Here is a 27588-nt window from a genome sequence, read left to right as displayed (position 1 = left end):
ATGGTTGGATGGGTGGATGGGTGGGTGGGTGGGTGGATGGTGGGGTGGATGGATGATAAATGGATAGGTAGGTGGATGGACGGATGGAAGATGGATGGGTGGGTGGGAGGCTGTGCAGATGGATGGCGGGTGAGTATGCTGGCAGATGGATAGAAGGACAGACAGAGGGCTGTACAGGAGGCTGCATGGGGGATGATGGCACAGAACCCAAACCTGAGAGGAAAAAAGGCGCTGACCCCGGCTTCCCTGCCACCCCAAGAAGCACAGCACGGGGCCAGAGCCACTCTTGTTTAATGGTGGCACAGCCTGCAGCCTGGTTCCTCCATCAGGGCGCTGTGGGCACGTCCCTGAGGTGAGGGACAGGCCTGGGGTGGGGTGGGGTGGGGTGGGGGCCTTAGGCAGAAGCATGGGGGCTGACCCTCTGCCTGACATGGAGAGAGGACATTCAGAACCCTCCAGCCACAGATGGCCAGAAACTTTGGTTTGTGTTTGTTTTCAAGTTTCTGTCCTCAAGGAAGCTGTCCAGAAAGGGAGTCGAAGGGACTGCTTCCTGAGGGAGCAGAGGGGCCAGAGCTGGGAGGAGCAACGCCAGCCAGAGACAATGCCCAGACAAAACTCACCAGCTCCAGGGCCACCCGTGGGAATGCAGCTGGGAGGAGGTGCTGGAAAAGGCTCCTCCCACCCCCATGGGAGCCCCAGAGTCTGACCCCAGGACCTTCCCAAGCCCCCAGGAAGGAGAAGCACGAGGAAGGGGTCCCAGAGGTGGGAATGAGATCGAGAGAGCAGCAGCAGGAAACAGAGAAACAGAGAGTGGGAGATGCAGGGTGGGGCAGAGGAGACTCCGCGGTGCCCACCCACCTCGGGGAAGAGAGGGAGTCAGTTCTGAGCCCCATCAGGTTCGTGCCCCACCCTAGGAGGAGATGATTCAGACCCCAGATCAGAGAACAAAGCCCCCAGAAGGGGCTGGGGTTGGAGGTCCGGTGGCCTTGAGACGGGGTGGCCCTGCCGAGGGTCAGCAGGGGTGAAAGCAGCAGAGCAGGGACAGAGCCTCAGTCCCACGAAACCTTGACAGGCGCAAACTTCCAGAGGTCTGGCTGGCCCATGTGCAGCAGGCCACTGAAGGGCGAAGTACTCCACTGGAACGGGGGCACCTGGTCCCACGTGGGACCGCTGGCAGCCAGCAGGCCCAGGATCCTGGCCAGCGACATGCTGGTCACCTGGGGACAGGGCAGAGCCGCAGCTGATTAGGCGCCCTGGCTTGCCCCAATCCAGGCGCCCAGCCTCCTACCCTGACCTTGACCCCACAGCCCAATTCGTTACTGTCACACTTTTTTTTTTTTTTGAGTCTCTGCTCTGTCACCCAGCCTGGAGTGCAGTGACATGATCTCAGCTCACTGCAACCTCTGCCTCCCAGGTTCAAGCAATTCTCATGCCTCAGTCTCCTGAGTAGCTGGCATTACAGATGCCCGCCACCATGCCCGGCTAATTTTTGTATTATTAGTAGAGATGGGTTTTCACCATATGGGCCAGGCTGACCTCAAACTCCTGACCTCAAGTGATCTGCCCACCTGGGCCTCCCAAAGTGCTGGGATTACAGGTGTGAGCCACCATGCCCAACCCATACTGTCACCTTTACTGTGACCCCAACCACAGCCCAATTCCGACTGTGATTCCTGCCCCGCCATCAGCTTTGCCCCAACCTGTCTCCTCCCCCAAACTGGTGATGGTGACTCCCCCCACCCACAGCCCTCAGGTCCCCAGCCTCCAGGCCTAGGGAGGAGGCAGCACCTTCACGTCGATGCCCCCATGGGAGCGCTGGCGCAGGGCCTGGAAAGGGTAGGAGCCATTGGCCGGGTTGAGGTCGGAACGGGCAGAGATAGCGTTCTCCCCATTGGGCTGTGGGTCGCAGGCTTTGCACAGTGACAGAGGGTCATGGAGGAAGTCATTGTACCTAGATGGGGAAAAGGAGGGAACATCAGTCATCCCAGGAAGGAGAGGCTAAGACAGGGGCCCAAATCCTCACGGGCAGCCCAGTTAACAGCCGCCAGCCTTCAGCCTGATGAGCCCCTCCCACTGCACACTGCCCCCGACAGTTCCTCTGCCTAGGGCCCGGACCCTTCACCTAAGTCACTCTGCCTCCATTATTCAGCTGTCTGCTCAGGCACCCATCCTCAGGGAAGAACTCCATGCCACCACCCCAGCCAGGTGAGGCACCCGCTTGTCCCTGGATAGCCTCTCTTGGAACACAGCCATCTTTACACATTGACACCAGTGCAAGAACTTGATGGATTTCTGCACCACCCAAGAGACAGGACAGTGGGGCACAGGTTTTCTACCTGTTGTTTCTGGTACCAAGCATAGTGCCCAGCAGTACAGGTCACTCAAGAGATGTCTAGTATCCTCCCTTAGCTATGGGGACTGTGACAGGACCCAAGTGGAGCACGGCCACCGAGCTGCTGCACTGGTGTCCAACATCTGACCACCCCCTCCTGGCCCACTGGGGCTGGCGGCAAAGTTTGAATGAGTTGGTACAAAGAGCACACAGGAAGTTCTGTGTTCCTGTGGCCTCCCTCTCCCCAACCCACCACCCAACCAGCACCTACCTCATCAGCCTGACCATGGAGTCCATGTCTTGTACCAGTGACTGGTTCCGCCGGAAGATCTGGGCCCGGGGGCTCCCGTCATAAGAAAACCAGTCCCCATACTGGGCCACTAGGGCCTGCAGCCCACTGGCATTGAACACAGTCTCGAAGGACCTGCCGGGGACAAGGATGGTCACCCATGACCCCCACTGGCCTCACTTAGCCAAGGTTGTGGCCAGGGAGGGGAGGGGCAGTCACACCAGGACATTATCACTTACAACTATGACATTCGAACCCAGCGTATTGGCTCATGCCTGTAATCCCAACACTTTGGGAGTCCAAGGGGGGCAGATAACCTGAGGTCAGGAGTTCGAGACTAGCCTGGTCAACATGGTGAAACCCCATCTCCACTAAAAATACAAAAATTAGCCAGGCACGGTGGTATGTGCCTGTAATCCCAGCTACTCAGGAGGCTGAGGTAGGTGACTCACTTGAACCAGGAAGGCAGAGGTTGCAGTGAGCCGAGATTGCGCCATTGTACTCCAGCCTGGGCGACAGAGCGAGACTGTCTCAAACAAAACAAAACAAACAAAAAAAAAAACTATGCCATTTGAGATAAGAATAATGTCTTCCATTTGTGCTGGGGGGTGGCTTGGTGGAGTGGCCAAGCTTGGGTTCGGGGGCCCAAAAGACAGGGCTTCAAATCGTGCCTTCAGTCTGGGTGCAGTGGCTTACACCTGTAATTCCAGCACTTTGGGAGGCCGAGGCAGGCGGATAACTTGAGTCAGGAGTTTGAGACTAGCCTGGCCAACATGGTGAAACCCTGTCTCTACTGAAAATAGAAAAATTAGCCAAGCATGGTGGCTGGCGACTGTAAGCCCAGCTACTCAGGAGGCTGAGGCAAGAGAATCGCTTGAGCCCAGAAGGCGGAGGTTGCAGTGAGCTGAGATTGTGCCATTGCACTCCAGCCTGGGTGACAGGGCGAGACTCTGTCTCAAAACAAAACACAAATCCTGCCTTCACCATTCGCCAACAGGGGAAACTTGGGAAAGTGAGGTACTTTCTCAGGGCCTCAGTTTCATCATCTGTGAGATGAGAACAGGAACTCTAGTGACCACATGTGGCAGTTTTAAGAGTCAAATGAGAAAATGCAGGTAAAGTAAGTAAGCCTCAGGAGGTGACGGCTGTATAACCCAGTAAGGCAGATCCAGTCAGAGACCCTGGCAGGGGTCAGTCCCTGAGCCTGGCCATCCCACACCACCCTGCTCTGGGTGTTAGAACCAGAGGTCACATGGATGCTGACCTAAGCCACGCAACTACACTGCCAAACTGTCTGGGCTCTCCTGGCCAGAAAAGGGGGTAGGCTGGGATTCTTCGTTCTGTGGGTTTAAAAATATTGCCTAGGAAGGAGCTGGGCAAGGAGTAAGGTGGATGCCCTGGAGGGTGACGGGGAGCGGGGTGAGAAGGCACGCACGGTATGTTGTAGCTGGCCCAGTAGGTCTTCTGGTAGAGTTCCGAGGTTTTGTCGGCCACCACCACCATGCCGCTGAGACCGAGAAGAGAGATGGGGTGGAGGTGATCAGAAGAGGGGCTCCTGTGGGCACTGCCCTGCTCGGGGAGCCCTGATTGCTCCCCATTGGCTGGGGGAAGGATTAAGTCCTGAACTTCAGCCCCCACCAGGGACACCTTCTCTTGCAGCCACAACCTCCTGAGATCATTCCCTTACTGCACAGTGCCAGCATGGCTCTGGGCCTTCACCCTGGCAGTCCCCTCTGCCCCGAGCCCCCACCCCCTCCCTCCCAGGATACGCACGGGATCTGCTCCAGGATGGTGAGCACCCGGCTCCCGGGGCTGGGCCCACCCGGGATGAACGCCTTATAGTCCACAATCATCCACTGGTTGTTATACCTGCCGGGCAGGGGGAAGGAGGATTGAACGGAGCCTGGGGCCACCTCCCCAGCTTTCCCTGCCCCACAGTGTCCCACTCAGCTAGGAATCACAGGAAGTGGGCCTGGGGGTGTCCGGCCATTCAACTGACACCCTGACACTGCAGCATGACCAGGTATCCACAAACTCCTCTCTCGTCATGCTGCTTGACTGTTCCAGAATATTCTATGGCTCCCTAGGTCAGTTGCTCTGCTGGATGTTGTAAGACCTGCACTGCCCAGTTCCAGTGTCTCTGGCTCACAGGCCCTGCCACCCACCCACGTCCACCTCCTCAAACAGCCCTCCCCGCTGTCCCCTTGAGAGTCTTCAGGTTCCAGGTGCTCTTCCTGTACTGCCACCAAGGCACTGCTTCCTAGGCTGAGGAGCCTGCAGGGGAGGGGCAAATCCTTTCCTTCCCTAGCTTCAGTCTCCCCATGTATGAAACAAAGGAGGGCATGGGGTGTGTGGCCCGGGTGCCACATCTGGTCCCTGGGGGTCTGAGTGTTAAAGGGGAGGTTGGTCTATTTCTTGGTGCAGGGGAAGCCACGGGGCCAGAAGCCCACTCACGTGCCGCTGTTGAACCTCTTGAAGATGTCTGCCCAGGTGGCCCCATCCGAGGCCAGGCGGTTGGCCACAATGTTGCGTACCCACTCCAGCACACAGCCCCTGGGCCTCACATACTTCCATAGGGCTGGGTTCTTGTTGCCAATGGTGGTCTCCAGTGTTACCTGTGGGAAGGTCAAGGGGACCGTTGCATAGCCTAGGCATGCTGCCACCAAGTGGCAGTACTTCATCAGTCATGGCTCATAGTTGTTTTTTTTTTTTTTGAAATGGAGTCTCACTCTTGCCTAGGCTGGAGTGCCATGGCAATGGCATGGAGTGCCATCCTAGTTACTAGGGAGGCTGAGGCATGAAAATTGCTTGAACCTGGGAGACGGAGGTTGTAGTGGGCTGAGATTGCGCCACCGCACTCCAGCCTGGGAAACAGAGAGCCTATCTAAAACAAAAAACAAAAAACAAAACCCACAAAAAACAACAACAAAAAAACACCACCACCACCACCACCACCAACAACAACAACAAAAAGCTGAAAACAGCTCAAAGATAGCCATATCCATAAATGTGATTTTTTATTTTCTCTTTAAAGAGGAAAAAAAGGGCTGGGCACAGTGGCTCAGGCCTGTAATCCCAGCACTTTGGGAGGCCAAGAGGGGCAGATTGCTTGAGCCCAGGAGGTCGAGACCAGCCTGGGCAACACGGCAAAACCCGTCTCTACAAAACATAAAAAAATTAGCCAGGCATGGTGGCAGGCACCCATAGTCCCAGCTACTTGGGAGGTTGAAATGGGAGGATCGCTTGAGGCTGCGGAGATAGACGCTGCAGAGAGCTGTGGTCATGCCACTGCACTCAGGCCTGCATGACAGTGTGAGATCCTATCTCTGAAAAAAAAAAAATCCTGAAATTTAGTATTTCCTTCCACTGTTAACGTGACACACCACAATGGTATTAGCAGTCACTGGGACTGTCACTATCAGAAATCACAGATGTTTTTCCATCAGATTAACAAGGCTGTACATACCTTAAAGTATCATTCATGCACCTTGCTTCTTCTAACTTACGGTATTTATCACACCTGCTACTGGATCTTATTATTCAGTGTGTTAATAAAGCAACACATACATACTAAAAGTTTACTTATGTTTTGATAACTATATTTCACTATAATTAGTTTCCTCCATAATCTTATACATTTTGGTTTATGCATCTAAAAACACTACTCTGCCAGGCACAGTGGCTCACACCTATCATCCCAGCACTTTGGGAAGCTGAGGCAGGAGGATCCCTTGAACCCAGGAGTTCGAGACTGGCCTGGGAAATATAGTGAGACCTCATCTCTACAAGAAATGTAAAAATTAGCTGAGCATGGTGGCATGTGTCTGTAGTCCCAGCTACTCAGGAGGCTGAGGTGGGAGGATCGCCTGAACCCAGGAGGTGGGAGGTTGCAGTGAGCTGTGATCACACCACTGCATTCCAGCCTGAGTGACAGAGCGAGACCCTATCTCTATGAAAAAAATTAATAAATAATAAAAATTAAAACACCATTCTGAGAAGAGGGTCACCAGCTTCCTGGACTGCCCAAGGGGTTTATGGCACAAAAACGGTTAGGGACCCTGATGGAAGTGAAGTTTCCTGCCTGGACCCTTTCCTGGTAATCAGGTGGAACCATTTCATGTGTCCCTCCCCAGCTGCCTCAGCCCCCTTCCCCACCTGGGCCACAGCATGGGGGTTACCTCACCCACTGCCTGGCCCTCTCTTGCCTCATTCCACACTCAGAAAAAAGCAAGGGATCAGACAAGAAGAAGAGTCCCTGCCCTCCCGTCCCCGCAGGCAGCTGGCGTTCTCTGTGCTAAGGGTGTTTTTCAGAGTGATGTTTTTTCTCCTCTGTAGCGTTGCCCTGGAGATCAAAGGGTTCACTTTCTCAGCGAGGAGTTCCAGGGACAGATTTCTAAACAAGTCTGGACCCCAGCCAGGAAAAAAGATGAAAACAACACACTGTAAACAGCCTCTATTCAGCAAACCTGGTCAGGTCAGAGGGGCTCTGAGGAAAGCAAGAGGGAGGCAGGAGGAGAGAGAAGCGTTGGGGATGCAGGGGCACAGTTATCCTGAATACATAAAAACAAGGGAGGTCACTGAGGTCAGGGATAGTCCCAAACATCCCCAAGTCCAGCCTTTCCTGACAACCAGGGTTACATGCAGAGTCCCAGGCCATCTGCAGGTTCTGGGGGCCCTGTGCGGGGCCTGGGGGTCTACATTTAAACACGCCCTTGTGGTGGTCCAAGTCCCCAGAGCAGGGGAAGGGCGAGTCTGGGCTCTGAATGGCAGGTGGGGCAGCATCCACCTGGTCCTCCGCTGCACCCCTGGCTCCTACATGGCACCCAGCACTGGGCTGCAGCCTGGTCCCCACTTGCTGCAGGAATCAATCCTGCCGGCTCAGAGCCGCTGTGTGACAAACACCCCAGGAACAGAGGAGACGAGAGAAGGGGACTCACCAGCCCGTTGCCCAGGATGTAGAAGTCGTCACAGGAGAAGATGGTGCCGGGGTAGGAGGAGAAGACCAGCTTGTTGCCGGGAACCAGCGGGGAGTCCCCTGTGCGGGAAGAGCGAGCCAGGGACGCTGGTCAGACAGGCCCAGGTGGAGGCCCCTGTACCCTACCTAACAAGACTCAGGTCTCCAGGTGGGGCACAGGCAGGCCTCTGAGGAAGCCCCCACTGTGTCCTTTTTGACATTTAGCAAATGAGGTCATTGGGCATAGAAAAGTGTCTATGTGTGCAAGTAAAAATAAAAGCCAGCAGCAAAACTTCCACAGCTGGCCCTCCATGTCCTTGGGTACCACAGCCTTGGATTCAATGGACTGAGGACCAAAAATACTAGGGAAAAAACATGATTAAAAAGAAACAACACTAAAAAAGAATATAAATTTTAAAAATACAGTATAACAACTATTAACATAGCATTTACATTGTATTAGGTATTATAAGTAATCTAGAGATGATTATAGGATATGGAGGATATGCATAGGTTATATGTAAACAGTCGGCCGTGTTATAGAAGAGACCTGAGCTTCCACAGGGGCTCCTGGAGCCAACCCCCTCCCCAAAACCAAGGGACAACTCTGTGTGTGTGTGTGTATGTGCGCCCACGTGTGCGCGTGCATGTGTGCGCATATGTGCGTGTGTGCTAAATATATAGTCAGATAGATACATAAACAGATATTTTGTTCACTGGACCCTTTTTTTTTTTTTTTTGAGACAGTTTCGCTCTCATTGCCCAGGCTGGAGTGCAGTGGGGCGATCTCAGCTCACTGCAACCTCCACTTCCCGGTTGTAAGTGCTTTTCCTGCCTCAACCTCCCGAGTAGCTGGGATTACAGGCCCACCCCCTGCAGGTACCCTCACTCCTGCCCTAGAATTCCTTCTACCTGAAGCCTATCCCTTGACAAGTACTAGTCTGGTTTTACGCACTGTCTCCGGCAGGCCTCCTGTGACCTCACACTTATGCTGGGAGCTTATTACCCCTGTGATCTTATAAATTGACTCCTTACAACCGCCCTGCATACGGGGGTAGGGAATTATCATCTCCACTTTGCAGATAAGGAAATCTGAGACTCAGAAAGGCTAAGTAACTTAGCAGAGGCTAAACAGTTAAATGGCTGAAGAGGGATTTACCCAGGCCTCTTCCCTCCAGTGCTCCAGAGTTCTGTGTGTAGCTCTCTGAATTATCCTTTGTGTAATTTTTTTGGTTTGTTTTTTGTTTTTCGTGTTTTTTTTTTTTTTTTTTGGAGACAGAATCTTGCTCTGTTGCCCAGGCTAGAGTGCAGTGGGGGGAATCTTGGCTCACTGCAACCTCTGCCTCCTGGGTTCAAGTGATTCTCTTGCCTCAGCCTCCTGAGTAGCTGCAATTACAGGCATCCACCATCACGTCCAGCTAATTTTTGTATTTTTAGTAGAGACAGGGTTTTACAATGTTGGGCAGGCTGGTCTCAAACTCTGACCTCAAGTGACCCACCAGCCTCGGCCTCCCAAAGTGCTGCAATTATAGGCATGAGCCACCGCATCCAGCCTGAATTATCTATTCTATATTAAGTCTTTGCACTTTAAAAGAAAGGGACCACTAGGCCGGGCACGGTGGCTCACGCCTGTAATCCCAGCACTCTGGAAGGCCAAGGTCAGGAGGCCAGGAGTTTGAGACCAGCCTCACCAATATGGTGAAACCCTATATCTAAAATTAGCCAGACAGGGGGGTGCGTGCCTGTAGTCCCAGCTACTCAGGAGGCTGAGGTGGGAGAATAGCTTGAACCCGGGAGGTGGAGGTTGAAGTGAGCCAAGATTGTATCACTGCACTCCAGCCTGGGCAACAGAGTGAGACTCTGTCTCAATAAATTAAAACAAAGAAAAGAAAAGAAAAAAAGCACAGTGGGACCCAGCACAGTGGCTCACATCTGAAATCCCAGTGCTTTGGGAGACTGAGGCAGGAGTATCACCTGAGGCTAGAAGTTTGTGACCATCCTGGGCAGCACAGCGAGACCCTATCTCAAAATTAATAAATAATTTGAAAATCAAAATGTGTAGTGGACCAAAAGGCAGTACCAGCAACTCTCCAAGGCAGCCTAGTGGTCAAAAGAAGGAAGTCGCAAATAATTCACATGGTATAATCTGAACTACGCTTTTTAAAAAACTCAGCAAACATTTTAGAGCAGTGAAACTCTTCTGTATAATACTACAATGATGGGTATAGCACCCCATTCCATGCATGAAGCCCATCCTTGCAAAATTTTTTGTTTTTTTGAAATGGAGGCCCACTTTGTTGCCCAGGATGGAGTACAGTGGCACCATCTTGGCTCACTGCAACCTCTGCCTTCACAGTTCAAGCAATTCTGGGGCCTCAGCCTCCCTAGTAGCTGGGATTACAGGTGTGCACCACCACACCGAGCTAATTTTTGTATTTTTAGTAGAGACGGGGTTTTGCCATGTTGGCCAGGCTGGTCTTGAACTCCTGGCCTCAAGTGATCCACCTGCCTCGGCCTCCCAAAGTGCTGGGTTTACAGGCATGAGCCATTGTGCCAGGCAAGGTACATTTTTTAAAGTCTAGGAGAAAACATAACCAAATGTTCACAGAAATTTTCTCTTTTGGGTTGTGGAATGTTCGAGTGATTTTCATTGTGAGAGTGTTTTGGTGGATTCTCCAATGTTCTATAACATACCTGTATGACTTATACAGTTTTTAAAAGCTATTAAAATTTTAATGGATAAATAGCAATGAGAATGATAGACCTATAGCTACACAGTAATACAGATGAATCTCACAGACATGCAGAACAAATGAGCACACACTACACAATTCCATTCACATGACATTCAAAATCAGGCAAACCAAACCTACACTGTGAGAAATCAGGATAGGCAGTTGGATCCCTTGACGTTGGCTGTTCAAGACCAGCCTGGCCAACATGGCGAAACCCCATTTCTACTAAAAATAAGAAAATTAGCTGGGTGTGGTGGTGTGTGCCTGTAATCCCAGCTACTCAGGAGGCTGAGGCAGAAGAATCGCTTGAACCCAGGAGGTGGAGGTTGCAGTGAGCCGAGACTGCACTACTGCCCTCTAGTCTGGGTGACAGAGCAAGACTGTTTCAAAAAAAAAAAAAAACCAGAAATCAGGATAGAGATGACGCTGGAGTGGGGGTGTGTCTGGAAAGGGATACGAGAGAAGCTTCTAGGGGCAGGGAATGTTCTGTTTCTCCAGATGGATGCTATATACAGGTGTTCCATATGCAAGAAATTCAAGTTGTACACTTACAGTGTACACGATTTCCTGTATAAATGTCAATGTAGAGTTTACTTAAATTTCAATGAATGGACATTAGGTTGTCACCAAACCACTGTGGCAGCAGGACTTGCTTATACACACCCATGCAGAAGCCGGAATGCCTCTCTAGGGACAGACTGGAGTCGCAGAATTGCTGGATCACTGGAGTGACAGATTTTGAATTTTATTAGATGCCAGCTGGATTCCTCTTAAATGTAGCTGTGCTAATGCATACTCCCATCAGCAATGAATAAGGCTGGACACTTCCCCACCTCCTGGTCCCATCAAGTTTTTACATTTGGCCAAGAAGGAGATACTGCAAACATTTGGCAGTGGTATACCTGGGGTTGAGGCTGGGGCCTAGGATGAAGGATATGGCACTATAGAGGACTTTGACCTTGACTGTAAACTGTTTTTTTCTTTATTAGAGACAAGGTCTTGCACTGTCACCCAGGCTGGGGTGTCGTGGCGTGATCACTGTTCACTGAAGCCTCGACCTCCTGGGCTCAAGCAATCCTCCTGCTTCAAACTCCCAAGGCGCTGGGATTATAGGGATGGGCCACTGTGCCCAGCCAGTTTTCACATTTAACAGGAAGAATGTATTCATGCACTCCTTGCAATTGGTTGTTTGCAAAAACAGCTCTAATTCTTCCCATGCCTGCATCCAAGCCATGTGCAATGTGACTCTGCAGTTCCTCACAGCAAATGGTGGAGCCTTTTCTCCCATCTCTGGAGTCTGGGCTGGCCACCTGACTTGATTTGGGTAAAGAATGCTGTGTCAGCCAGGCACGGTGGCTCACATCTTTAATCCCAGTACTTTAGGAGGCCGAGGTGGCTGTATCACCTGAGGTCAGGAGTTCAAGACCAGCCTGGCCAACATGGCAAAACCCCATCTCTACTAAAAATACAAAAATTAGCCAGATACAGTGGCACGTTTCTATAATCCCAGCTACTTGGGAGGCTGAAGCAGAGAATCACTTAAACCTGGGAGGCAGAGGCCACAGTGAGCTGAGATTGTGCCACTGCACTCCAGCCTAGGCGACAGAGCAAGACTCTGTCTCAAAAAAAAAAAAAAATGCTGTGTCAAGCCAGGTGTGGTGGTTCACATCTGTAATCCAAGCACTTTGGGAGGCCAAAGTGGGCAGATCACTTGAGGTCAGGAGTTCAAGACCAGCCTGGCCAATATGGGAAACCCCTGTTTCTACTAAAAATACAAAAATTAGCTGGGCATGGTGATGCACGCCTGTAGTCCCAGCTACTCAAGAGGCTAAGGCAGAAGAATTGCCTGAACCCTGGAGGCAGAGGTTGCAGTTAGCTGAGATCACGCCACCGCACTCCAGCCTGGGCACCAGAGCAAGATTCTGTCTCAAAATGAAAAGAAAAGAATGCTGTGTCAGTTTCACCAAGGCCTCAAGAGGCCTTTACCACATCCTGCCCCGATGCCACACGAACAGGCCTGTGCTCACCTGCTGCTGATGAAAGACCACACAGCCCAGCTGTCCCCATCACCCTGGCTGACAATCAACCCTAGGCAGGAGAAGAGGCCATCCCAAGCCAGCCAGCCCACCCCAGCTGACCTGCCAGCAGACTGCAGATGCATCAGCGAGCCTAGCCAAGATCAGCCTGGCCCAGCCCAGAAAACCAAAACCACCCAGCTGACCCACAGAGGCAGGAGCAAAAAAATACATAGTGGTTATTGAAGCTGTTGTTGTTTAAAATGTTGGGGTAACTTGGTAAGCAGCAATAGGTAAAATAAAAAAGGCAATAAACATGTAAAACAAGATGAACTGGTTGGGTGCAGTGGCTCACATAAGTAATCCCAGTACTTTGGGAGGCCAAGTCAAGAGGATTACTTGAGCCCAGGAGTTTGAGACAAGCCTGGGCAACATAGTGAGACTCCATCTCTTAAAAATAAAAAAATTAAAAAATTAGCTGAGTGTGGTGCTACACACTTGTAGTTCCAGATACTTGGGAGGCTGAGGCAGGAGGATAACCTGAGCCTGGGAAGTCAAGGCTGCAGTAAGCCACGACTGCCACTGCACTCCAGCCTGGGCACCAGAGCAAGACACTGACTCAAAAAGAAAACAACAAAAACAAGATGAACTCTTGGAATGTCCCTACAGTGACTCTGTGTGTTGGGAGGGTTTCCAAGGCCCACAACTCCTAGGACCACTCCCCACGTGCGTGCCCACCTACTCGTTCATCCCCCAGACACACCCACACCCACCTACCCCGGGGGCCTTCCTGGAACTGGAGCCAGTACTTCTTGATGACACGCAGCATGTGCTGGTAGTTGTTCCAGGTATTGTGGGCAACCAGGAGGTCACTCTGGCCAGGGAGCAGCTTGATGAGGGCGGAGCAGGAGCCGGAGCCCAGAGAAGATTTGATCTTGGTCTTGTTCAGGGCCAGCTCCAGGTCTTCCAGGTCCCCAGAGAGCTGTAGCAGGCTGAGGAGGGCCAGGGCACCAGAGGGTTACCATGCCTGCCGTTTTGTACCCATTTTGTAGAGGAGAAAGCTGAGGCTCTAGGAGGTCAGCTGACTGCTCCAAGGCCACAGAGCCAGGCAGTGGCAGGGTTGATGCTGGAACCCAGGTCTGTCCGACTATGACTGTGTGGCCCTTCTTCCCACCCTGTCCACTCTGGGGGTGGCACTTACAGGAACCCCAAGGGTTTGATGGTGAACTTCCCAGCTGGGAAGCTCACACGGCCTTCGTAGCTGTCCTCCAGGCCTTTCAGCTGCAGGAGGGTCAGCCGCACCTAGGGGAGGGGCAGGGGCAGAGGGAGGGTGAGGCCTCTCCTCCAGGCTCACACCTTCTCCTTCAATGGGAGGGGCTCTGGCCTGGGGGTTCAGACAGAGCAGGAGGCCCAGGGGTACCCTCCAGACTCCAGCCAGCCTTGACTCCCCCAAACTACCACCCACCCCTCCATGATGAGCACTCTCCTGCTTTCAAGGAATTAACTCTATGTCTCTGCCCTGTGTTAACCCCAAATCAGCCCCACTTAAGAGCCTAGTTTAAAAGCCATCTCTTCTGGGACGCCTCCAAGCCTAGCCTGGCCTCTGGCCAACTGCTCCTGTTCTGAGTTCAGTACTGACTGTATTGCTGCCTCGGGCACCTGTCTCATGCATCTGACTTCTCCCTATCATCATTCTTTTGCCTCAACACCCTATAACCATGAAGTATTATCAGTGTGTCCCTCATGGGGCCTTGGCCAGGCACACTGGGCACTTAGTAAGCATCTGCAAGATGGATGGGTGGGTTGTTGGATGGATGGGTGGGTGGACGGACGGATGGGTAGGTGGGTGGGTTGACAGGCGGGAGGTGGATGAGTGGGTGGATAGATGGATGATGGATGGACAGATGGGTGAATGGATAGATGAATGGGTGGGTAAATGGATGGATGGATGGATGGATGGATGAGTGAGTGAATGGATAGATATGTAGATGAGTAGGTGGATGGGTGGGTGGATGGATGGATGGATGGATGGATGGGTAAATGAATGGATGGATGAGTGAGTGAACAGATGGATAGGTAGATGGGTGAGTGGGTGGATGGGTGGATGCATGGATGGGTGGATGCATGGATGGATGGATGGATGGATGGATGGATGGATGGATGGATGGATGGATGGATGCATGGGTGGTGGATGTGCAGAAAGGACAAGTAGATGGGTTGGTGGTAGAAAAGCCTGTCTTACAGTGTGAGTAGGTGGGTGGGCGCACTGTGAGAAGTTCTACAGAGGAAAATGGTGCAAACCTGGCCTAGGCTAGGCAGACATGCTAACAGGCATTGATGGCCACTTTACAGAGACAGCCTGTCGTGTGTACCTCACAGTAAACACCTGACATTTTCCAGGGAATCCATAAATAACTGACTGTTCCAATGAAGGCCTAGCCAGTGGCCCAAAGGCAGAGCGCCTGCCTCGGCCTCTCCGTTAGCTGCCAGCTGATCAGCAGCTCGCTCAAGGAAAGAAAAACAAAGTTTACCGTGTCCAGACTTTCGGGGATTTTCTGGTTTTCCCCTTCCCCTCTTTCTCATACCGTCTTTACCTGCATCCAATGTAAGCAATCTACCAAGCAAGTATACAAGTAAAACGCCATGTGTATGCAAGTAAAACACCGTGCTAACAATTGACTATTTGTTTTTGGTCATTCTTTGACAGTAGGTAGGCTAGGATGGATGGATGGAGTTCCAACAAGTGGACAGATGGAGACTGGGCAGATGGATGAGTGGCAGGTCGGCTAGGAGGGATGGAGATGATGATGGACACAGGGGCGGTTGGGCAGCTGGACATGCCACAAGGCTGGCCAGGACAGCAGGGGACAGGATGGCTAGCCAGCTGGAAGGCCCCTCCCACCGAGCGTGGCAGCTGGGCTCACCTGGTGCCAGTAAGCTGAGTCTGGATTTGACTCCATCTCTTCCTGCATCCACTCCAGGTTGGTCTCCAGGAAGCTCTTCAGCCTCTCACAGTAGCCAACTTCGTACTCAAAGGGGCCGCAGTAATTCACCACCGTGTTCATCCAGTGCATGTAGATGAGCTGCGGGGTAGGGGGTGGGCAAAGTGGGGGTGGGCAGCTGGGGTGCTCTCTTCCCTGAGAGCCCCCCACCCAGGCTGCCCCAGAGTACAGGCTGCTGGTGTGGCCACCTGAGCCCTTGCTCACGCTGTCCTGTCCCTGGAGGCTCCTCTCCCTGCCCTGCTCTGCCCCCACTAGGGACCCCAGACCCCTGGAAGTTGCCCTGAGAGCCTTTAGCCTGGAAAGCCTATAACTGATGGCACTACCTCTGCTACTGGGGACCCCAATCTATATGCATGTTCAGTTAGTCAATCCATGAATGTTTTATCTGAGTACCTATTATGTTCCATTCTAAGCACTGAGGACACAGCAGGGAACAAAACAGCAATACCCCTGCGGACTCCACTGGGCAAGAGAATGCCGTGCCAGTTTCACCCAGACCTCATGTGGCCCTCTGCACTTCCCACCAAGATGCCACCTGCATGAGTCCAGGCTCGCCTGCTGGGGGACAAAAGACCACATAGCCTGGTCATCCCCGTGAGTGAGTGGCAGCACTCACTGTCTCAGGATTGATGGCTTCATAACCGCTGCTCCATCACCATCTCACTGAAACACATCCAAATCCTGTTCATCCTTCAAGGCCCACGAAGACACCACCTCCTCCATGCAGGCCTGCATGACTTCCACAGCATTTCCCCACTGCCTGTTCTATACCATGTTCTGGGCTGGGATCAGGGGACATAGCTGGGGACAAGACATATTACCACCCACAAGAAGCCCACAGGCTGGAGGGGGAGGCAGCAGGGCACACCAGTTAGGAGCAAGACATGGGTTAGACAGAGCTGAGGTTGAACGGTGCCTCCTCTGTAGACAGGCTGGCTGACCTTGGGAAAGTAGCTTCACCTCTCTGGGCCCAAGCCTGCCCATCCATCCAGGGAGGTACACATGCTTCCCTCAGAGGTTTAGGGTGAAGGCTCAGTGAGACATTGTGGGCAAAGTGCCTGGCACATGGGCCTGGGATTCCTGACATGAGAGCCACTTGTGCCCTTGCCTCAGTGTCCCCAGGAGGCTGTGAGCCCCTTGAGAGACTGAACCATGTCTCATTCACCACTGAGCACCCAAAACAGCCCTGGCCCAGCATCTGACCACTTCCTCAGACACTAAGGACCCAGAGGCCACCCACAGCTGTGACTGGGTGTCAGAAGGAGCAGCATGAGTTTTATAAAACGGTGTCCCACTAGACGCTGTCCTCCGTGACGTGCTCTTTCCCCTTCACCTCCAGGCATCTCAGATTCATTCATTTCCACTGCTCTGTCATGCTGCACTGTGCACCTCCACCCGGTTAGCCATTCACCTGCCTGTGGCGTTTTAAGGACTCCCACTTTGGGGCTGCTTTGAGCACCTCATGCACATCCGTGGGTCACCTCTAGGGTATACACCCAAGTAGCAGGGCTGCTGGGTCCTAGGGCACATGCAGGTTCAACTCCACAAGTTGATGTCAAATTATTTTCTAACTTGGGTGACCCAATGCATGCCTCCATCTGCAGCATGGGAGACGGCTGTCACTCCACAGCTTTGCCTATTTCTTGTTTTGTTTTTTGGGTGGTTTTGTTTTGTTTTTTTGAGACAAGGTCTCATTCTGTCACAAGGCTGGAGTACAGTGGTACAATCCTAGCTCACTGCAGCCTCCAACTCCTGGGCTCAAGCAATCCTCCCTCCTCAGTCTCCCAACGTCCTGGGATTACAGGCAGGTGCTCTGCCTTTGGGCTGCTGGTTAGGCCATCAATGGAAAAGTCAGTAATTTATGCATTCCCTGGAAAATGTCAGGTGTTTACTGTGAGGTACACACGACAGGCTGTCTCTGTAAAGTCATCATCAGTGCTGGTTAGCATGTCTGGCTAGCCTAGGCCAGGAGGCTCGGTATCTGTAATCCCAACACTCTGGGAAGCCAAGGCAGGCAAATCACTTGAGGTCAGGAGTTTGAGACCAGCCTGGCCAACATGGCAAAACCCCATCTCTACTGGAAATGTAAAAACTAGCCAGGCATGGTAGTGCATGCCTGTAATTCCAGCTACTCCAGAGGCTGAGGCATGAGAATCATTTGAACCCAGGGAGGCAGAGATTGCAGTGAGCTGAGATTGCGCCACTGTACTCCAGCCTAGGTGACAAAGCGAGACTATGTCTCAAAAAAAAAAAAAGAAAAGAAAAAGAAAATTACACTAGGTACTATCTGATACACAGAAAAAATATATAACATATTCTAAGTTATGAAGCATGATAATAAAATGAACATCCAAACTAAAACCTAGAATGTTACTGATACCATTGAGCATCCCCTAAGCCCCTGCCTCCTCTACCCCTAGAGGCACCCACCACCCTAAATGTGGTAGCTATCATACCCTTTCATTCATTCATTTATATTGAGATATAGTCAGCATACCATAAAATTCACCATTTAAAAATGCACAATTTGAGGCCGGGCGCAGTGGCTCAAGCCTGTAATCCCAGCACTTTGGGAGGCCGAGACGGGCGGATCACAAGGTCAGGAGATCGAGACCATCCTGGCTAACACAGTGAAACCCTGTCTCTACTAAAAAATGCAAAAAAACTAGCCGGGCGAGTTGGCGGGCGCCTGTAGTCCCAGCTACTTGGGAGGCTGAGGTAGGAGAATGGCGTAAACCCGGGAGGTGGAGCTTGCAGTGAGCTGAGATCCGGCCACTGCACTCCAGCCTGGGCGACAGAGCGAGACTCCATCTGAAAAAAAAAAAAAATGTACAATTTGGCTGGGCACAGTGTCTCATGCCTGTAATCCCAGAACTTCGGGAGGCCGAGGTGGGCAGATCACCTAAGGTCAGGAGTTTGAGACCAGCCTGGCCAACAGGGCGAAAGCCTACCTCTACTAAAAATGCAAAAATTAGGTGGGCGTGGTGGTACGCATCTGTAATCCCAGCTACTCGGGAGGCTGAGGCAGGAAAATCACTTGAACCTGGGAAGCAGAGGTTGCAGTGAGCCGAGATCATACCACTGCATTCCAGCCTGGGTGACAGAGGAAGACTCTGTCTCAAACAAAAAAAAAAAAAGTACAATTCATGGTTTGTAATGTATTCATAAAGTTGTGCAACCATCACCACTCTCTAACTCCAGAACCTCTTCATCATCCCAGAAAGAAACCCCATATCCATCAGCAGTCACTCCCCACAAGTCCCTGGCACCCACTAGTCGGCTTTCTGTCTCTGTAGATTTGCTTATTCTGAACATTTTATATAAATAGAATCACACAGTATGTGCCCTTTTGTGGCTGGCTTTTTTCGTTTAGCATGTTTTCAAGGTTCTTTCATGTTCTGGTATGTGTCAGTCCTTCATTCCCTTTTACAGCTGAATAATGTTGCATTGTATGATAGATCACATTCCATGTATCCATTCATCGGCAGCTGGGCATTCCAGTTGTTTCCACTCCCTTACTTTTGTTAAGCTACTTTTACTGCATGCGATGAGTCCCTGAATAACGTATTATTTTGCTTTACTTGTTATTGAGCTTTATAAGAAGTCAGACAATATCAGAAGTGGGTGAGAGCCAGGCGCAGTGGCCGGCCCCCTAATGTAATTTTCTAAAGAATACGTGTCCACTTTTTTTCCCCAAATAAATGGAGAGCTATGGCAGGAGCTGGGGGGCCTACTCTGCACACATCTCAAAAGCATGCTGGGGAACACGCTGGTGCGGGTGGGGGAGGGTGGGAGCCCCATGTCCCCACCTTGGCCCTTACCTCCTCCGACACAGCAGCCTCCACCACGCCGGCTGCGTAGGCCTGCAAGCTGTCATTGTATCCACCACTCGTGCCCAGCTCCAGAAAGGCCCACCTGGAGGGGAAGGAGGGGACAATCCGTCAGTGGCAGAGGCCCCCAGCTAGACACACGGCATCTCCAGGCTTACACTATGAAAATGACACAGTGGTCAGTAGACGCTCACGTGAATGTCCGCCTGTCCATCTTTGTGAGCTTGCAGGATTAAATCCCTCCAAGAGGAACTACTGACTCAAAGGGCACATGTATTTTTGATTTTTGTAGATATTGACCAACAGCCTCCCCCAAAAATGCAGGACCCATCTACTTTCCCTCACCCACAATAACACCAGCTATCATCCACTGAGGATGAGATGTTAGCTCTGTGTCAAGCCATGTTCTAGTCACTTTCATGTCTATTAACTCATTGAGTCCCTGTGATAATCCTATAATCCTATAAGGTGGGCAGAGTTATCGTCCCCATCTTGTCCCTCTTGCAGAAGAGGAAATTAACACAGACTTATGTCACATGCCACCACCACCCCTATGTCCATGCCCTTTGCCACGAGACTACAGTCCTCCACCAATGGCCAAGTATCCTTCCCTGCTCCTTCATTTGGGCTTGGTTGTGTCACATGACCTGCTTTGGCCAATGGGATGTGGATGGAAGTGACAGCGTGCTGGTTATAAGATTAGCCTTCGGGAAGCCTTACTTGCCCCTTTGTGCCTCTGCCATCACCATGGGAAGAACAAGCCCCAGCCAGCCCACTGGTCCCAGGGATATGAGAGCCACACAAGCACACCCGGTCTGTAGAGCTGCAGCGTGAAGTAGAGCTGCCCCAGCAGCCCCACGAATCCATGAGGATTAATGTTGTTGAGTTTAAGCCCTTGGGTTGGGGCTGGTTTATCACACAGCACTGCTGCCCAATACTAGCGGATACACCTGAAAGGTCAGAGTTGGCAGGGGCAGGATTCACTTCCAGGCAGGCTGGCTCCCACTCCTCTGAAGGAGCGCTTCTCAACCTCTGCTGCATATGCAGGTCACCCGAAGGCCTGGTTAGAAGGCAGATTCTGATCAGTTCTGCGATGGGGTCTGAGACTACATTTTTTTTTTTTTTTTTTTTTCCTGAGAGAGTCTGGCTGTTCCCCAGGCTGGAGGACACTGGCATGATCTCAGTTCCCTGCAACCTCTGCCTCCTTGATTCAATTGATTCTCCTGCCTCAGTCTCCGGAGTAGCTGGGATTTCAGGTGTGAGTTACCACACCCAGCTAATTTGTGTATTTTTAGTAGAGACAGGGTTTCACCATGTTGGCCAGGCTGGTCTTGAACTCCTGGCTGCAAGAGATCCGCCCACGTCAGCCTCCCAAAGTGCTGGGATTATAGCCACTTTGTTAAGCTACTTTACAGTAGCTTAAGGCCACTGCGCCACGGTGTTTTTTTTTTTTTTGAGACAGCATCTTGCTCTGTCACCCAGGCTGGAGTACAGTGGCATGATCTTGGCTCACTGCAGCCTCCAGCCTCCCAGGCTGGGTGTGGTGGTGCGTGCCTGTAGTCCCAGCTACTCTGGTGGCTGAGGCATGAATCGCTTGAACCTGGGAGGTTACAGTAAGCTAAGATTGTGCCACTATACTCCAGCCGGGGTGACAGAGTAAGACTCTGTCTAAAAAAAAAAATTATTCCAACAACCCTATGACATGGGTTTTATTCTCCCCATTTTACAGATGTAGGGAACCGAGGCTCCCACATAACACAGTGAGATGAAGTGATTTGCCCAAGGTCACACAGCAGGTAAGCAGCAGAGCTGAGACTAACATTCTTGAGTGCATGCTCTGCGCCTCTAACTCAACTCAGGTTTGTGGGGGAGTGTTGGGGGCAAGGAGGTATAGTTCTTATCAAATGCAGGTGACAGCCATGAACTTTGGGCTAATGCTTCACATATCACAGATAAGGACAGAAAAAAACTAAGATTTTAAATTTCAAGGACAATGGAAGACAAAGAGTTTGGGTTTGGGGTCCCTCCAACTTGGTCTGAATCCCTGGGTAGATCCCTTCTTGGTTGTGTACCTTTGGGCAAACTGCTTTACCTCTCGGGGCCTCGGTTTTCTCATCTGTAAAACGGGCAGAGTGACTCCCCCTTCAGAGGACTGCTGTGGCATATGCCAGGAGAGAACACACATTATGCACTCACTAAGTATTTGTCTCATCAAGAATCTGAGAGGTGATGGCGCAGTGGCTCATGCCTGTAATCCTAGTGCTTTGGGAGGCCGACGTGGGAGGATCACTTGAGGCCAGGAGTATGAGACCAGCCTGGGCAACAAAGTGAGACCCCCTCTCTCTACAAAAAATACAAAATAAATTAACCAGGTATGGTGGTGCTCGCCTATAGTCACAGGAGGCTGGGGCTAAGGTGGGAGGATTGCGTAAGCCCAGGAGGTCGAGGCTGCAGTGAGCTATGATCGTACCACTGTACTCCAGTCCAAGCAGCAGAGCAAGATGCTATCTCATAAAAAAAAAAAAAAAAAAAAAATCTGAGAGGGTAGGAGTTTGAGGAGACCCGATGAATGTGATGATGGGAGGAAGATTATAACAGGGCACAATATGCAGATCCCTCATGATAAAAGCTGGCAGTGGATCAAAGGAGACCTTGGACAAACTGCATAAAACCAAAAAAACTGCAGTCACGAGCTCCAGTAGTAACTGAGTGGCCAGTGGCCTCCTCCAGGGCACACCTTCTAGCAAGGGTAGGCTCAGCCAAGGCCTCGGCACTGAGGCCCCGGAGACGGGCAGCGAGCGGTTAGGAACCCATTCCCTGGCCGGATGCTCATACAGCCCTGCAGAGATGGGCATAAGGGCCCTTCTTCACAGCAGGACTTTTCTCCAAAGCCAGAAAAGATGGGCCTTCCGGAAACGCCCACCGTTAGGGGCCTGATACAATAATCACACACGCCGTGGCAGACTGATGTGCTGATGAGCAAAGAGGTCAGAGATGAAGTTCAAACAAAAGTAGAGAAGTCCAAATGGTAGCCACGGCTAAGCCCATATGTAAATGCATCACACACCACATATGCCTCTACATTTATATATATGGAAGAAGGTTTAGGCCTCTTTATGCATAGAAATTTCTGGAAGAACGAGCTAAAAGGCCAGGCGCGGTGGCTCATGCCTGTAATCCCAGCACTTTGGGAGGCCGAGGCGGGTGGATCACAAGGTCAGGAGATGGAGACCATCCTGGCTAACACGGTGAAACCCCGTCTCTACTAAAAATACAAAAAATTAGCCAGGTGCGGCGGCCGGCATCTGTAGTCCCAGCTACGCGGGAGGCTGAGGCAGAAGAATGGCGTGAACCCAGGAGGCGGAGCTTGCAGTGACTCGAGATCGCACCACTGACTCCAGCCTGGGCAACAGAGCGAGACTCCACCTCAAAAAAAAAAGAAAAAAGAAGCTAAAAATGTTTATATCTAGGAAGAACGGTAGGGAGAGGTTTTTACTTCCCATATCCCATCCCCTCTTTCTAAACTGCTAGAAATTTGTTTTCTTTTGTTTTGTTTTGTTTTGTTTGAGATAGGGTCTCACTCTGCCACCTAGGCTGGAGTGCAGTGGCGTGATCATAGCTTACTATAGCCTCACCTGGACTCAAGCAATCCTCCCACCTCAGCTTCTGAGAGGCTGGAACTACAGGCAGGCACCACCATGCCCAGCTAATTTTTTATATTTTTTGCAGAGACAGGGTCTCACCAGGTTGCCCAGGCTGGTCTCAAACTCTGGGCTCAAGCAATCCTCCTGCCTCGGCCTCCCAAAGTGCTGGCATTACAGGTACAAGCCACTGTGCCTGGTCAGAACACTTTAGAGTGCATCTATAACTAGATGTACTTATTAAAGACTACTCTTCAGCCAGGCACAGTAGCTCACACCTGTAATCCCAGCACTTTGGGAGGCTGAGGTGGGCAGATCACTTGAGATTAGGAGTTCAAGACCAGCCTGGCCAACACGGTGAAACCCCGTCTCTATTAAAATTACCAAAAGAAAAAAAAATAGCCGGGTATAGTGGCGCACACCTGTAATCCCAGCTACCAGGGAGGCTGAGGCAGGAAGATCACTTGAACCTGGGAGGTGGAGGTTGCAGTGAGCCAAGATCATGCCACTGCACCCCAGCCTGGGTAACAGAGCAGCCTATCTCAAAAAAAATAAATCAAATGAAGACTACTCCTTATTCAGAGACTATGTCCTTTCTGCTTGTTTGCTCTAAAATTGCCAGTCTTTTATGAGATAAACACTGACAGGGGTTGACAAATATTGCTCTGCTTTGTTTTTAATGCACTTGCTTGACAAAAAGTTGGCAGCAGTAGATCTGTTTCCTCAATTTTTTTTTTTTTCCTGGAAAATCTATGGGCTGCGATTTCATGCCAGGGCAGCTAATGTCTCGAAGATGACTCAAGAGTCTAATCAAGGTGCCTCTTGAAAGAAGCCACATTTGAAAAAGTCGGACCACTGATATGAGCAGGATGCCACAAATATCTCACAAATATCAGCACCCCACTTCCGCAGTGTAGTATGGCCTTGGACGCTCCCCATTATGTGGGATGCCCCCCGTATCTGTGTCTATCACTCCTATCTCAGCCTAAGTTTTCTTTTTTTTTTTTTTTTTGAGACAGGGTCTCACTCTGTTGCCCAGGCTGGAGTGCAGTAGCACAATCACAGCTGGCTGCAGCCTCAACTTCCCAGGATCAAACGAGTAGCTGGGACCACAGGCATGCGCCACCACACCCAGCTACTTTTTAAATTTTTTGCAGAGACAGGATTTCACCATGTTGCCCAAGCTGGTCTCAAAATCCTGGCCTCTCGCCATCCTCCTGTCTCGGTCTCCCAAAACGTTGGGATTACAGGCATGAGCCACAGTGCCCGGCCTCCTTTCTCATTCTCGATGGTATAGATTCATCTCTTGTGATTGTTCAAAGAAACAGCTGGGCCTTATTTATCCATTTTACTGGACTGGTTTTGCCTGCTGGTTGGTGGATTTGGGATGCTTCCCCGTTTACTAATCTGTTAATTCCCCCTTATTTTGATTCACTGCCTCTCTCAATGGGATGGTGATTTACTTTAAGCAACCTCATCGATAAGGTGCTGGTCAATGGGATCAGATCAGGGAAGGAAGACAAAGTAAGGTTGGAGGATACAGCTTCCCCAGGACCAAAGCCAGAGCTAGACTGAGGCAGGTTCTGCTCCTAGTGACATCTCTGATCTCCAAGCACCAAATAAATCCTAAATGTTTCCAGGCTGTGTGGGGGTGTTGGCCCAAAGTCAGACATGGCACAACTGAAAGAAGGTACCGAGCACAGTGGCTCACATCTGTAATTCCAGCATTTGGGGATGCTAAGGTGAGAGGATCACTTGAGCCCAGGAGTTCAAGACCAGCCTGGGCAACATGACAAGACCCCTGTTTCTAAAAAAGAAAATTTTTTTAATTAGCCAGGCATGGGGGTGCGTATCTATAGTCTGAGCTACTTGGGAGGCCGAGGTGGGAGGATTTCTTAAGCCCGGGAGTTCAAAGCTGCAGTGAGCCGTGATCACACTACCGCACTCCAGCCTGGACAACAGAGTGAGACCCTGTCTCAAAAAAAAAAGAAAAACAACAACAACAACAAAAAACCTTTTTTAAAAACTAAAAAGACAAAGGATTATGGAGTAGGGAGAATTTATCCTGATAATCCCAGGATCCCCAGTGGCAAAATCTGGGGATTTCACCAGGAAGGAAGAGGCCTCCCAATTCCGAGTGAACAGAGGCATCAAATCCTTGCCCCCACCCTCCGAAATAAGACACAGAGTTCCCCACAGATCAGAGATTCTGCTCATCAGGAGCCAGGACACCCCCTATGACTTTCTTTCATCTGACCCTGAGTCCTCAAGCAGCTGTCTCCGAGGACTTCAGTTTCCTGCCTATAAAAAGGGGCTCGCTGTATGGTTTTCCCCACATCAGAGCCTCAAGTGCTGGCAAACTCAAAGGGAAAGGGGCATGTGAGCATAAGAGGAGCGGACGAGAGAGGGTGCCGAAAACAAGCCAGAAAGGCCGAGATGGGCACATCACCTGAGGTCAGGAGTTCAAGATCAGCCTGGCCAACATGGTGAAACCCCATCTCTACTAATACAAAAATTAGCCGGGCGTGGTGGCACACATCTGTAATTCCAGCTACTCGGGAGGCTGAGACACAAGAATCGCTTGAACCCAGGGGGCGGAGGTTGCAGTGAGCCAAGACTGTGTCCCTGCACTCCAGCTGGGCAACACAGTGAAACTATGTCTCAAAAAATAAAATACAAATAAAAATAAACAAACAGTGCTTTCTGTGACCCCAGTGAATTTCCATGAGCCTTTTGGCCCTACCTTTAGATGAAGGAACAGGCTCAGAGAAGTGAAGGGATTTGCCCAAGGTCACACAGCAGAGGGGCTGAGCCTGGAAGAACTTTCCATCCAGCACAATCAAGGAAGCCTTCTCTCCACTTCCATGTTTACCATAGTCAAGAGCAACACAGCCCAGCAGGGGCCTCCAGAGGCCAAAGCCCCCTGCCCATGCTGGGCCTCGCTCCTGCCCCTCCTCTCCTGCACAGTTCTGTCATGCCCTCTTGATTCTGCTATGCAGGGCCAAAAACATGAGTGAGTCAGCAAATAATGGGTCACCAGATCCCAGAGTCCCGGTGGCCCCCGAGGCCAGCCATAAAGCTTCAGTTCCCTCCACAGATGCCAGCTCACTCTGTGGCCTCATCTCTCTGGGAGCCTTCCCAGATTGACCCCCACCCAGCGCCCTTGTGCCTGCAGCTAATATCTCCCTCAAATCTCACATCTGTTTGATGTACCCCCCAAGTGCCACCAGAATGGGGGTGTCCTCGGCATCCTGTGTCTCCCCAACACCTGCAGAGGTCAATGCATGCCAGCAAAATGCATAGGGGCTGCAGTGAGAGGAGGCCCTTTCTGCTGCAGGGGGCACAGTGGTCTGAGCACAGACCACATCCTGCGCATATCCTAGTGCTAGGGTTCCCTAGCATCATCTGGGCACTAGGATATGACGGATGCACGCTGGGTTCCCTAAGATCCCCCAGCACAGCCTGGATCCAGCACCTGGGCCCTGCTGACAAGGCTTTGAAGCTGATCCTTCCCACTCCCACTGACTCTGATTTCCCTTCTGCTGCTGTCTGTCTTTCCCACTGAGTAGGGACCCCCACCTTGCTCAGTTGTGTCCCTAAGGCCAACCATCAGGATAATAAATAAATGAATGGGCACAAGCCCTTGTACAGAACTTGCAGCACACGATCACCCAACTAGAGCGCATCCTCAAAATCTGGGCCACAGATGGGGAAACGGGAGCCCAGACAGGCGGAGGAGTTAGGTGAGACTCACACATCAGAATTGCCTGCATCCCAGCAATAAAGATGGAGAGCATGGCTGCCAAACACAGCATCCAGCCAAGGACTTCCCCTTGGACCAGGACACAGAAGACAAGGGAGGAGCAGAGCCCTAGCAAGGTACTAAATGGGTCTATGTGACTTTAGGGACCCTCTGCTTTTGGACTGGCCTGGAACCCAGATTCAGTCCTGCTGCCCTGGCACTGGAAGGGAGGCAGAGGGCTGGCACCCACGAGCAAGCCACAGCCAAGCAGGTGAGAGTTAGCCTCCTGCTGAGTTCTCATCATCCCTCACGCCTGGGGACAGGCGCTGGCCTCCATGGGGTGAGGGGGCAAAGTCTGGGGAAGAGAGCTGGTCCCCGTGGGGATAGAAGTTACCCACCAGCCATGGACCTGGTCCAGATGCAGGCACTGCGACCTCGGTGGTGGGGAACTGGCCTCTTGGGGACAGAAGTACTGTCGCCACTGGATGAAGGCAAGGATAGGACCCATGAGGTGAGGGATGCCGCAGTGGCCCCCTCCCAAATAGGGGACCTGGTCCACAGGGCGGTGCTGCAGCCTCGGGAGTAGCTGACCCCCAGAGAAACAGGCGCTCCCACCTGGCAAAAGGCCGGTCCTGGTAACAGGAGAGGTCTGGCACCACGCACCCCCTCCCCCGATGGCCCCGCGTGAGGACAGGCCAACCCTTACCCGGTCTCGCGGATGGCGTTGGTGAGGTTGGCCCAGGCCACGGCATCAGGGTGGCGGCCGTCCACCAGAAGCAGCTGGCCCGTTGCGGCGTCCAGGAGCACCGAGCGGTTGCGGGAGGCTGGGGTGACCGGCCCATTGTGCGCCCAGCGGCCCCCCGGCGCCGGGATCGCCCCCGCCAGGCCGCTCAGGAACAGCCCTACCAGCAGGGCCAGCACCAGGGCCAGCGCCAGCGCCCGCGTCAGCGCCCGGGCCAGGGGGCTGCCGGAGGAGCAGCACATCTGGCCCACCATGACGGCTCAACGCTGCGCGCCGCAGCCTGGGTCACGTGACTGCGCCCGGCCG

General features: G+C 51.9%; 1 protein-coding gene across 1 annotated transcript; it reads right to left on the bottom strand.

Moving 5' to 3' along the window:
* Nucleotides 1-274: 274 nt before the first annotated feature.
* Nucleotides 275-27588, bottom strand: PLBD2 (phospholipase B domain containing 2). Its single transcript, XM_017847346.1, has 12 exons — nucleotides 27247-27588; nucleotides 19149-19242; nucleotides 15250-15408; nucleotides 13527-13627; nucleotides 13103-13317; nucleotides 7559-7656; nucleotides 5076-5236; nucleotides 4395-4490; nucleotides 4057-4128; nucleotides 2604-2756; nucleotides 1789-1951; nucleotides 275-1217 (listed from the first exon to the last, which is right to left on the bottom strand). Exons 1-12 carry the CDS (start codon nucleotides 27534-27536, stop codon nucleotides 1050-1052), a joined length of 1770 nt encoding a protein of 589 aa, XP_017702835.1. The 5' UTR covers nucleotides 27537-27588; the 3' UTR covers nucleotides 275-1049.

The sequence above is a fragment of the Rhinopithecus bieti genome, unplaced genomic scaffold (genome assembly GCF_001698545.2).
Source record: "Rhinopithecus bieti isolate Rb0 unplaced genomic scaffold, ASM169854v2 scaffold_26532, whole genome shotgun sequence".
NCBI lineage: Eukaryota > Metazoa > Chordata > Mammalia > Primates > Cercopithecidae > Rhinopithecus > Rhinopithecus bieti.
The sequence above is the reverse complement of the archived record's forward strand: the minus strand, read 5'-3'. Positions and strand labels throughout refer to the sequence as shown.

Coding starts and splice junctions, on each gene's coding strand:
- PLBD2 (XM_017847346.1), bottom strand. CDS start 27,536: ATGGTGGGCCAGATGTGCTGCTCCTCCGGCAGCCCCCTGGCCCGGGCG. Junction 19,243..27,246: donor AACGCCATCCGCGAGACCGG/GTAAGGGTTGGC, acceptor CTTCCCCTCCAG/GTGGGCCTTTCTGGAGCTGG. Junction 1,952..2,603: donor TCCATGGTCAGGCTGATGAG/GTAGGTGCTGGT, acceptor TTCCCCATCTAG/GTACAATGACTTCCTCCATG.